Source organism: Microplitis mediator, chromosome 2 (genome assembly GCF_029852145.1).
Source record: "Microplitis mediator isolate UGA2020A chromosome 2, iyMicMedi2.1, whole genome shotgun sequence".
Classification (NCBI taxonomy): domain Eukaryota; kingdom Metazoa; phylum Arthropoda; class Insecta; order Hymenoptera; family Braconidae; genus Microplitis; species Microplitis mediator.
In genome coordinates this window covers 16,725,520-16,739,433 of record NC_079970.1, presented here as the reverse complement: position 1 = coordinate 16,739,433, position 13,914 = coordinate 16,725,520, and the positions used below count along the sequence as shown (strand labels likewise).

The 13,914-nt window shown below is 29.5% G+C and overlaps 1 protein-coding gene across 1 annotated transcript; it reads left to right on the top strand.

Annotated features, from left to right (window-relative positions):
- The first annotated feature begins 11,156 nt into the window (after positions 1-11,156).
- Positions 11,157-12,719, top strand: LOC130663174 (speckle-type POZ protein-like). Its single transcript, XM_057462291.1, has 2 exons — positions 11,157-12,394; positions 12,467-12,719. Coding segments are annotated over exons 1-2 (1,029 nt in total). The 5' UTR covers positions 11,157-11,366; the 3' UTR covers positions 12,468-12,719.
- Positions 12,720-13,914: the final 1,195 nt, after the last annotated feature.

The window sequence follows — 13,914 nt, the reverse complement described above, 5'->3', positions numbered from 1 at the left end:
CGTTTTGTTTAATCAAGGATATTACCTATAGCGGTGGTACCAATAATACAGGATAAGGGACTCGAATAAATCGCTACGTTAATGATGCAGACTTCTACGAGGAACTATACAGATCGTTCCCTAACTATAGTAAATATAGTGGATACCAACTATTGTTCTAGCTTTAAATATACTACTAGCTTGTTAATAGTGTTTATTCAATAATTTGCAGTAATTTTCACTAATTCATTTTTAAAGAGTAAGAAGTGACGGGAAACAGTTTTTAATTCACTTTAATTTGGCAATAAAAATTTTATAACTCTACACTTTTAAAATAAATGAGTACAAATTACTCCAATCAATGAGTATTCATTGCACATATAGTCTGAAGTATACTATTAATTACATCAGTGACACTCTTATTTTTAATTAGTTTCTAGAACTTACAAATAGCACAAGTAACTATAAATATTAGTTGAAATTACTATACTGTTGTACTCATCCCTTCATAGTTACCACTACCACGCACTTTTCTCTCAGTGTTCAACAACGATAGTTCCATTCATTTTTCTGAAAGTGTGAAAAAGAGTGGGTGACGTTTCATCTTAACGAAACTCGCGTAGCGATACTTTAGATGCTTCAAATCACAAGATTTTTTTTTCTGTCGTACTAATTGATTTTTACATCATACTTTTTTGTGCACTAGTTTAGCTCGTTAAGTTTGTTATTCCAGTAACTATTATTTGTGTATTGAAGGGAAATCGAAAAATTTTATAAATTTTTATTTTCTTCATCATTTAATATAATTTAGAATTTTTCATTTTTAAATAATATGTAAGATCTTGATTAATAATTATTAAATCTATAAATCAACTTATGCGTCATTAAATAAGTGACGCATATACTGTTTCTTCTTAATCGATTTAATAAACAAAACTAAACTTCAAGTTATACAACGGCTTGACATTACATTGATATTTAGTCAATTTCATTACGTTATTTTGACAATATCTATTTCTAACCATTTTTTACCCTTATAGCCCCTTAACGTTGGCCTAGTTCTTCCAGTTTCTCGTGCACGTGTATGACGTCACTATCGTCATTGATGTAGCCAACGAGTAACCTGCCCCAGTTCTCAACACTCTACTATTATATATACATACCACTGGGGCTGAGCTGATCGGCATCTACTGCAACCCCTTCCTTAAAATCCCTTCAAGCTTTGTCCTTCAATCTAAAAGCTATATGCGAATGCAGTTTATTAGTATCGTCGTACTTTACTTATTTATTTCATTATTATCGATGATTACAGTTTACTTTAAATGTCTAGTGATGACTGTTCATTTTTTGTCATTAATAATAATAATAATAATAATAATAATAATAATGATATACTGTAACAATAAATAATTAAATGGTTTAATTGCACGTAAATTTGATTTTAAAAATTTATTCTATATATTTCAAGTAGTCAATACAAAATGTAAAAAAATAAAAGAAAAAATACAAATCTGACAAAAGAATATAGTGGGAAAAAATTTCGTTGCACTGCCTCATTCACCCTTGCAAAGGAGTTCGTTGCACTGACACGATGACGCGTCGATTACGTCATGACTGTGGATACTTGTATTTACTACGCACGCTCGAAGCTCCTGTGATATCTGGGTTTATGACCTCGAACTAGGACAATCTCTACTGCAATACTCATGCTTACCATTAGCTTCCGCTCATCCATTTTTAGCTCAGGGACAACATCTGGTGACAGGGGTAGCTGAAACGATGCGCCAAAAGCTGAAAGTGCATTCACCTCGTCTATGACCTACTCAATTTAGTATTTTATTTTTTTTTCTTTGCAATATTTTTGTGGTATTTTATTTTTGAATTTCTTATTATTGGTTACAAATACTTGTAAATAAATTTTTTCACTTATTTACAATTATTCGTTTCGATTCAATTGCATTTTCGCTTAATGAAAAATTCAAGTTTTTTACAAAAGTAGTAATAAAAAAACAACTAAAACGATTCACTTCTATATAATTATTTACGTTATTGTAAATTATTTTTACCGTAAACCGTAAAAAAACTTACCTATTCGGTCAATCTTAAATCCCAAATAGCTTTATATCTCAACCAATCTTTTCGATTGCGACAAAACCGCTTCAAAAACAGCAACTTCTTTGAAACGATAAAAATAAAAGTTGTCTTAATATAAATATGTATATATTAGTGTTTAAAAAAAAAAAAAAAACGAATTTTCTTTTTCTCGGAAACAGGTGCAAAAATTTCATTGAGATATGAAAATAGACCTGTGAAAATTAGAACTCTTAATATTAATATTAAGAGTTTTCGCATCGCATTTTTCTATTTTCCATAAGAATAACATGAAAAAATTTTTTTTGCACTTTCCGATTTTTATAATGATGCTAACAATGTGTCGTAGGAAGAATCTGCAGACATAATTTTGTCTAGGGAATTGAATGCCAAAAAAAAAAAAGTCTCTTATCATTTTTTAATAAATCCATCTTGTTCAAAAGTTACTCGGAGAGAAATTTATGGTAACAATTACAATATATTATGAGAATGGTTCCCATAATGCATGGTAACCGGTTTTTTTGAAATGTTGATTATAGGAACGACACCCATATATATTATAGTTATCATTGCTATAATATTGTAGTAATCACTACCATAATATTATAGTAATCATTCCCTGGTTAAAAATACTGATTGAAAAGAATTGAGAAGCGGCCACTCCATGCAAACTGTATATTTATATATACAAACAAAAGAATTGAAATTATTGAAAAGAATTCGAATTTCATCATTTTTAATTCTTTTCAATCAGTAGTTTTAACCAGGGTTACCATAATACCATAATATTATAGGGACCATTACTATAAAATTATGGTAACCATTACCATAATAAATGGTAACCGTTACCATAATAATATAATAATCGTTACCATAATATTATGGTAACCATTACCATAATATGATAGTAACATTTGCCATAGTATAATGGGAATGATTACCATAATTTTATGGCAATCATTACCATAATTATTTCAAATGCGATATGGGAACTGTTACCATATAATGATGAGAATTTTCCCATACTTATGGGAACTTTTCCCAGAACGTATGGGCCTCCCTGATTCAGAAATCTCATTTGGAATGATTCAATCCATGCTAAAGTGTATATCTATGTATAGTCAATTTTGCCAACTTTGAATTGTTTCGGATCGTGTTTGAATTATTTCAAATTAGGTTTCTCAATCAGGGCTATATCCCATAATTCCAAGTAATCATTACCGTAACGGTATAGGATGATATTTCATAAACCTACTAGGAACGGTTACCATTAATTTCTCTCCGTGTATTGGAGCTGAAAGTCAAATTTATAGTAAATTTCAAGATTCTTGAACTTTTCCAGCGAAACTATCAGACTTATCACAAAATATTGTAGAATCTTTTTTGTAGACAATTTTATTCCATTTAAATTATTTCTCATCAAGTTTTTTCAAATTCCGCATTGTTTTCTAGTTATTCCCATTGTAATGTCAGCTTCTTGAAATCGATCAGAATACTACTTTGATTAAGTCACATAGTGTGACAAAGGGGGGAGGGGTGTCTAAAAAGGTAAAATTTTGCGTGACGTATTTTATGAATGGCCTCTAACCGAGCATTTTTTAAATTTTTGTTAACAATTATATATTTTTACCTTATACTTGATAGAATTAATGTATTCAAACAGAAATCAGTACAAGTGCAATATTATTTAAACTAACACCGATTACAATAAATTACCCTGCTTAAAAAATCCGATAGATTCTTATAGCTGTATGTATAAGGCCCTATACTTCTAAGTTATATATAACTATAGCACTTCTCATAGAACTCATTCATTCTCATAAAATCTCTATGGAAATTTATGAGAATCTATCGGATTCTATGAGATTTTATAAACAGGGTATATAGCGATAAAAAAAGACTATAAAGACGAAGAATCGGTATAATTTTGAAACATTTGTTAATTTATAACATGAGTTATCTCGAAAAAATGAAGTAAATTATTATTTATTTAATTTTTCGTTCAACGATTTTGATTCGATAAAAAGAAAAACAATTTTTTTGAATTTTTTTTTTATGAATGAAATCGCTTGAACAAATCATCCGATTTTGATAGTTAAGGCGGTGTCACGATCGGAGAGAGTGAAAGCGTCGGGTGAAAGTTTATCTTTAGTTAATTATCTAAGTACCGTTATTATGTTTTGTAGCTCGATCAAGGAGTCCGGAGAACTCCTTGATCAAAATGTTAAAATATTGGGTACTAATAATATCAATTAATGGGCGTGTTCGGCCGAACTAAGTCCTGAGCAAATTTACTAAGGATTTAGTAAGATTTGCTATAGTAAATATGCTTTTACTATACAAAATTTTACTAAGTTTACTCAGGACTTAGTTCGTCCGAACACGCCCAATGATTAACTACCCTGATAGGCACACTTTAAAGATAATTGCTCAGCAAGTTTTGCAGTGAAACATTTTCGGCTTAACGACAAGTTTCTGGTAAGCCTCGCCAGATTGTCATATCTACTCAGAACCTAACTATCCTGTATCAACTTTATTAAAAAATCGTTAGCCCTAATAGCTCAGCTCAAAAATTTCTTGATTCCAAGATTTCTATACTCCATTACATCATTATTCTGAAACAACTCTACCCAAACTTTTGAGAAAAAGTAAACAGCTCGGTAAGCAGGAAAATGTTTACTTTTTCTCAAAAGTTTGGGTAGAGTTGTCTCGGAATAATGATGTAATGGAGTATAGAAATCTTGGAATCAAGAAATTTTTGAGCTGAGCTATTAGGGCTAACGATTTTTTAATAAAGTTGGTACGGGGTAGTTATTAGGTTCTGAGTAGACATGGCAAACTGCCTAAGCCTCGGTTGGATAATACTTGCGTGCAAGTTGATGCAAATCTACTGCCGTAATCTGAATGTAATTTGACAGAAAAACTTGACGTCAGTTTGAAGTGAAACTTTCAATCAACTTAACGTCATTATCTGACAATAATACTCGTGGTCAAATTGAATTCAAGGTTACAGACAATTTACTGTCAACTCAAAGGTAACTGCTTGCTCTCCAACACTTTCCTTTAAGTTGGCTTCAGAATACGGCAGTAGCTTGAAGTTAACTTGTGGTTAAGGTGGCTATGAGGGTATATTTATTTGCAATTTGCACCAGGCGGAAGTGCAATAGACTATCCCGTCTGTTGACATGCGTGGATTATGATAGGTCAGGGATTTTAGAGCGAGAAGGGATAGATGAGTTGATGAACATGAACCTTAACGTATATCTCTTTCTGGCTTAAAGGACTACCCACTGACTTTCTGAATATTAGAGTGAAAAAGGTATACTCAATCAAAAAAAGAGATTAAGAAAAAAATAAAGTAAGTATTCTATGTTTTAGTTACAAAGTTGTGTTGTATAAAATATTTTACATAAGTGTACTTAGCAGAGCTTCTTAATTTTTTCTCTCTTGCACCCAAGTGGGCGAACGGTATTATCTCTGTTGCACTAACACAGTAATCAGGTCCTTGGGCTGAATTTTTCTCTTAAACAAACGAATATTATCAAAAAATTAAAGCGCACTTCGCTAAATTAGACAGTAGTGAATCAATGTGCAATCTGTAGTTTATATTTAGAGATTTTGTTTTCGAAAAAAATTCAACCGAAAATGTATTATAATCCCTGTTATACTAATTAAAATACAGGTTGACTTATACTACTGGATCTGAAGTGGCTTGCATTCGTTGGTTACACTCTCACATAATTCATCAATTTGAATTTATAAGCAGCGACTGAATTTATTATTCTTTTTATAAATGTTTGTTTTTATTTATTCGCACTACACGGAAAAAAAAGAAATGTTGCTGCAACAAGAACGTTCCTGTAGCATGAGTTTGTGGCTGCAACAGGAATAACCTGATGCTGCAACAGGATATTCCTGTTACAGCTACAAGATCAGTCCTGTTGCAGCCACAGGAATAATCCTGTTGCAGCTACAGGATTAGTCCTGTTGCAGCTGCAAGATCAGTCCTGTTGCAACCACAGATCCATTCCTGTTGCAGTCACAGGAATAATCTCAGATTCGTAATAAGTATAACAATGTGTATTAGTGGAATTGAGAATCAACGACGGTAATATATATTTTTTTCTACACGCACACACATACACACACGCGCCCGCGCACGCACATACACGCGCCACATATGCTTAGACACACACACGAGTAGGCAGACACACGCACTCACATCCATGCACAAACGCGTTATGGGAACTTTTCCCAGAAAGTATGGGCCTATATTCCATAATTTCAAGTAGTTATTACCATAACGGTATATGGGATGATATTTCATAAACGTACTAGTAACGGTTACTATAAATTTCTCTCCGTATACCTATTTGAATCGATCTTTTTCATATTTTCAGATAAACTCACAAGACTATTGGACTAAATACATGAAATTGATGCTTAATAATTTTTTTTTTAAATTTAAATATCAAAAAAAAGGCCATTCGGCAGCCGAAATGAAAGGTAGATTTGCCAATTAATCTATATAAAAAGTTACATACATACATATCTTGTGATACATGTTAGTGTATAGACATGATATGATTAGGCTCGTTTTCTTAGAGTGAGGGTAAAAAAAGACAACGACTATTTTCGATAGAGAAGTTCAGATAGTTGATTTGACAAATCGTTATATAGGTAATGTACCAAACTAACCTTCACGTAAACAAAGTATAGAAAATTTAATTAATATGAGATCATAATTTTAATCGCTATTACGATGGCAAGACCAGTGATAATCATAGAAATTAGAGGTACATTTGATACATCATAAATAAGAAAAGAAATACTTTTAGAATATAAAATAGCAGTGAAATTTACAGGTAATTTTATTCACAATAAAATTCAACTGACAAAGTAGTATTATAATGGGAAATGCATAAGTCATGTAGAATGACACCATATTTGCAACATTTGTTAATTCCATTAGAATTTTCAAGGCCATCAAATTATTGGAAGAAATGGTCAAAACATCAAGTTTAAGGTCAAATATTAAAGCTTACTAAACAAGCTTTATGATACTCTTTACTGAAATTGTCTATCAGTTTTAGTTTTAATATTATATGAACTTCAACAGTGAATAAAAAACTGATTTCTACGAAAAATCATGAAAATTTCAAACAGCCATAATTTCAAAACTATTCAAATGATTCAGCCCATCTTCGAACTTGATCAAGGTAATTGCCTATAGAATAAGTGTAAAAAATTTCATTAAGATCCGATAAGAACTTTGGGTGCTATTGTAATGAAAAGACCAGTGACAATCATAGGGAGTAGAGGTACATTTGATACATCATAAGTAATAAAAGGAATACTTTTAAAATATAAAATAACTGTGAAATTTACAGGTTATTTTGTGCACAATAAAATACAACTGACGAAACCGGATTTTAATGGGAAATTCATAAGTTATGTGGAATGAAACCCATATTTTCAACATTTTTTGATTCCATTAAAATTTTCAAGGCCATCGAATTATAGGATGAAATGGTCGAAATACAAAGTTTAAGGTCATAAATTAAAGCTTATTAGACAAGCTTTCAGATACTTTTTACGAAAATCGTCTATGAGTATTAGTTTTAAAATTATATGAACTTGAATGTGGAAAAAAGTCGATTTTTTCAAAAAATCATGGAAATTTCAAAAAGCCATAACTTCTAAACTAATCAACAGATTTTGCCCATCTTCGAACTTAACCGTGATAACCGCGGATAGAATAAGTGTGAAAAATTTCATTAAGATCTGATAAGAATTGTAGGCGTAATCGTGTCCTCAAAACTGCGTTATATCCCATATATATATATATATATATATATATATATATATATATATATATACATACATATATAAATTTTTTAACGGATGGTATTTTCGAACCCTACTCAACTAATTATGATAGGTTGTGACAAAATTCCTTGAAAAATCGACCATGAGGACAAATACAATAGTTAGATTTTAGAAAAATCTACCTAATAATTATAACCCGAACATTATTTTGAAATTATAGTCAGAATAGCTTCCTAGGACTTGAAAACGTCGAAATCTGTTAAACTTGATTTTCAAAAATCGAACCGAAACCAATAACCCCTTTTTTTAGGAAATTTTCTTAGCGGGAAGTTAAAAATGTTGGAAAATCCAAAAATACACACCTCAATCGCTCATTTTATTTGTAATCATTACTTTTAATTTATTTTTTTTTACTTATAAACTTTTATCCAACTTTTAAATTATCAATTTTATTTTCGGTTTAATTTTTTCTTATTGACATTTTTTTTTAAATAACCCGCCTTTTTGTTTTAGATATCGCTTTTTTATTCAATCCCAAGTAGCACAGAGTCAACTTTAAAATGTCTTAAAGATGTCTTTTAAAAGGACAAGACAAATTTTTTTTTGTTCCAAAGTCATCTTTTTTGGTATAAATACGACATTCAAATGTTTGTTCCGAAGACAGAGAAGAATTGTGTTGTTTTTCCTGTCTTATGCCAATTAAAAAGTCATTTAGATGACTTATTTAACCACTATTTGTAATTTACTTTTTGTCGTCACTTGTGTTAAGTCTTTTAAGTAGACATTTTTTCGGTGACATAAATTTCTGATCGTTTTGTCAGCATATTGCTGCCTTTTCGATATGTCAAAAAGTAGCCAAAAAACTGATATCTTATAGATGTCACAAAGGCAAGTGTGCTCCTTGGAATACTACTGTTACGCTAATGCTGCCACCAGTAGTTGATGGAAAGAAAAAGGAAAAAATAATAACAATAATAAAAATAAAAAAGGCCATTCGGCAGCCGAAATGGAAGGTAGATTTATAAAAACTCACATACATACATAACTTGTGATAAATGTTAGTGTATATAGACATGATATGATATTAGGCTCGTTTTCTTAAAGTGAGGGTAAAAAAAGACAACGACTATTTTCGATAGAGAACTTCAGATAGTTGATTCGACAAAACATTATATAGGTAACCTACCAAACTAACCTTCACGTAAAAAAGTATAGAAAATTTAATTAGTATGAGATCATCATTGTAATTGCTATTACGATGGCAAGATCAAATATAATTTTAGGACTACAGGTACGATTGAAACATCATAAATATTAAAAGAAATACTTTTAAAATACAAAATAGCTGTAAAATTTGCAGGTTATTTTGTTCACAATAAAGTACAACTGACAAAATTGTATTATAATGGAAAATACATAAGTTATGTGGAATGAAAACCATATTTTCAACTTTTTTTGATTTCATGAAAATTTCAAGGCTATCAAATTATTGGAAGAAATACTCGAAACATAAAGGTTAAGGTCATAAATTAAAGCTTATTAGTCAAGCTTTAGAATACTTTTTACAGAAATTATCTATGAGTTTCAGTTTTAAAGTTATAAAAACTTTAAAAGTGAATAAAAACTGATTTTTTCGAAAAATCGTGAAAATTTTAAACAGCCATAACTTCAAAACTATTTGAACGATTCAGCCCATCTTTGAACTTGATCAAGATAATCGCCTATAGAATAAGTGTGAAAGATTTCATTAAGATCCGATAAGAACTGTAGGTGCTATCGTAATGACAAGACCAGTGATAATCATAGGGAGTAGAGGTACATTTGATCCATCATAAGTAATAAAAGAAATACTTTTAAAATATAAAATAGCAGTGAAATTTACAGGTTATTTTGTGCACAATAAAATACAACTGACGAAACCGGATTATAATGGGAAATTCATAAGTTATATGGAATGAAACCCATATTTTCAACATTTTTTGATTCCATTAAAATTTTCAAGGCCATCAAATTATAGGATGAAATGGTCAAAATATGAAGTCTAAGGTCATAAATCAAAGCTTATTAGACAAGCTTTCAGATACTTTTTACGGAAATTGTCTATGAGTATTAGTTTTAAAATTATATGAACTTGAATGTGGAAAAAAATTGATTTTTTCAAAAAATCATGGAAATTTCAAAAAGCCATAACTTCTAAACTAATCAACCGATTTTGCCCATCTTCGAACTTAACCGTGATAATCGCCCATAGAATAAGTGTGAAAAATTTCATTAAGATCTGATAAGAATTGTAGGCGTAATCGTGTCCTCAAAACTGCGTTATATCCCATATATATATATATATATATATATATATATATATATATATATATATATATATATATATATATACATACATATATAAATTTTTTAACGGATGGTATTTTCGAACCCTACTCAACTAATTATGATAGGTTGTGACAAAATTCCTTGAAAAATCGACCATGAGGACAAATACAATAGTTAGATTTTAGAAAAATCTACCTAAAAAAAATTAGGTCCGTGAGCCGTTTACTTCAGGAGTTATCGTGATCACAAAAAATCAGATAATTAATCGACATCATGGCTACCTCAACTAAATTATTTATTTAAAAAATACCATGTCAAAAAATCAACTTTGTTGTCTTCTAATCGTTCTTCAATAAATTCTCTATGTAATGACCCTGATTAAAGAAAAAGATTCACTCAATCATGAATCTATATCTATATATAGTAGTAAAATTGAATCGTTACTAATCGTTTTGAATCGTTTCTTTTAGTCAGGGTATATAAGTTGCAACCTATTATACTATACGTTAAAAAGTGTAGAGCCCTTATTAAAAGAAACGATTTAAAACGATTATAAAAAAAAATTTGTAATACTTTTGAATAGTTTTAAATTGCCCTTCTTATGGTCATGTAACATTGCAAATCGTTTCGAATCGTTTCTCTTAATCATCTAGATGATTGAAAGCTTTCGCGCTTGAAGTGTGCAACAAAAAGTTATCATGTAAAGCTAGCTTTTACAGCTGTAATGAAATTATATAAAAATTAAGGGCAAGTTTTTCAAACCGAGTTTATTTTTATCCGGGTTTTAATTATCATTGCTGATATATAAATATACTAGCAATATTAATTAAAACCCGGATAAAAATAAACTCGGTTTGAAAAACTGCATGGCCCTGTTTTTAAAAATTAACGTGCAGGTTTTATTAGCGCTGTCTCTCAGAGCGCGCGCCACCTAGTACCTTTTCTACACTTGTCAAGGTTTAAGCGAGGTAACAGTCGTCAGTATTTGTTATCTTCGGTATTCATAATTAAATACATTATTGTACTAAAAAGTGTAAAAAATAATTTAAATATTATCTGATACCATAATTCATGACAAAAATAAAGAATTTAAAAATCTTATGTTATTAATTGTGTTAAAAGTTAAATAATTATTGAAAATGCAAAGAGGTTATACAACTGTCCATGAACGTAATACTGTTTACGAATGGAAGATAAATAAAATTGATTTTTTTATCAAAAAGGAAACAACTTTCACACTTTATTCTTCTAAATTCTCATCAGGTGCGAACTTTGAAGATGAATGGCGTATTAAGTCGATTTTTACTCCTCACGACAAAATAGAATTTTATTTATGTTTAACAAGCAATCATCACGCATTAAAAACAATATTTTCATTTTTCATTTTGAACGAAAGAAAAGAGAAAAATTTTGTAAAAAATTATCAGTACCGATTAAACAAAGGTGAAGGCTTTTATTTATCCCTATCCAAAAAAGATTTATCAGATAACAAAGATGAATATTTACCTAATAATACTTTAACAGTGTGTGTCGATCTTTCTATATATGACACTCCAGTTACAACTTCTAGAAAACTTGAATTAAATATTTCAAAACGTCAAATGGCTCACGACTATACAGAACTGTACAACTCTAAAATGAGTAGTGATGTTATTATAAATGTGGGTGATAAAGAATTCCAAGCTCACAAAATTATTCTGATGGCACGAAGTCCTGTTCTAGCTGCAATGTTTTCTCATGAAATGATTGAGAAAAAGCAAAACAAAGTATCTATAACAGATATTACTCCAGAGATATTCGAAAAAGTCCTTGAGTATATCTACACTGATGAAGTAATTGGTCTAGATGAGATTGCTGACGAGTTATTAGAAGCCGCCGAAAAATATCAGCTTCAGTCACTTAAAGAAACCTGTCAAGAATCACTCAGTGCCACACTGAATCTTGAAAATGCATTTAAATTAATGACTTTAGCTGATTTATATAACGCCAATCATCTTTTAGAATTCACAACTGATTTTTTGATTGCAAATATGAAATGTGTTATTAACACTCAGGATTTTAAACAACTCGAGAAATCACACTCTTCTTTGGCATTGAAACTTTTTAAAAAATATTCATTTCCCAAAAATGAAGATAAAAACAGTATTGATGATACAACTTCTAAATAGTGTGTACTTATTTAATTATTTCCTTTCATAAATTTTAATTTTATTAATTTATTTTATTTTTATATTTTCAGATAAATTGAAAATTTGAACAACAAGATTTTGTGTTTGGATTGGAAAAAAGTAGTGGAACTAAGTACAATAACTTCGTGTTTATCAACAGTATTTTATATTTTAAGAACAAGTTTTATTATTCCATTGGATTTTCATATACGGAGGATTTTTTCATACATTTACTATTATAATTGTAACATTTCTTCTTCTTTTTTCATTGTCAAAAAAACATAATAAAAATGGTAACCAGATTAGATTTTTGTAGAAAATAAAATCAAAATTTTTTTTTTAACTTTTATGGATTCTAATTCCTAATGTTTGTTTATTTGTAATTCTGCTTACACTTATTATCAACCAGCGAATGAATACATTTAGAGTATTTTCGTTATTTTATTAGTTTAAAATAAATTATATTCTCTAGAAATCAGTCTTGTCAATTGTTACGTATGAAACTTCGTAAACACAGTAACTCTCGAATTAATCAGCCTGACTTTTTTTATTATTTTTTATATTTTATCACAAGAACCCTAATGAAAATCACTATCTAAATGCTTTTAGTTTAATTGCAATTAATTAAAAACGTAAAACTGATAATTCACGAAAAATTTAGCTGCCATTTTTATTTTTACTGTTGTTATTATTTTTTTCATTTTTTCCCTCCATCAATTACTGACAGCAGCACTAGCGTAGCATTATAGGTTTGAAAAAGAACGACATCTGAGACAAAAAGGCGGGATATTTAAGAAAAATATTAAACTGAAAATAAGAAATAAAATTAACAAATTGATAATTTATGTGTTGCACAAAAATTCATAATAAAAAAAAATTAATTAATATTATAAAATAAAAGTAATGATTAAAAATGAAACGAGCGATTGAGGTGTACGCTTTTGGATTCTCCAACATTTTAAGTTTTGTTAACAGTGAATTAAAGTGTTTAAATAATACTATATGCATAACACATTTTGTATTTTATCATATAATGCAAGTGTATCAAAAATCACGTCTAATATTGATTTGTCAACTGAATAGAAACATGAAAGTGAAAAACAATAGTCAACAGTTGCAGTTAAGTTTACAGTAAGTGTCTCAATAAACGATTCAAAGACACAGTTTCTGTTATTATTGCTGTTGATTTTCTATGTGTGCTATATATATTTGGCTAAACACAAATACTTGCACATTATTTAGCAGTCATGTAACGTGATCAATCTTTCACGTGACTCGTGATGTAAAAAGGGAGTGGTTACTTTGAAAGCTTTCATTATTGCAAATTTATCTCAAAATTTTTGACAATAATTTATTAATTTTATGTATAATAATAATTCTTTGGGCTCGGGAATTCCTAAGTTTTGTAAACCGTCATCCATAATTAATTCTCAAGCTAAAAATTATGAAGCTGACCTACATGATTAATCGATATTTATTATATAATATACAAAATAATCTAGGATTTTCTAAATAACCT

Coding starts and splice junctions, on each gene's coding strand:
- LOC130663174 (XM_057462291.1), top strand. CDS start 11,367: ATGCAAAGAGGTTATACAACTGTCCATGAACGTAATACTGTTTACGAA.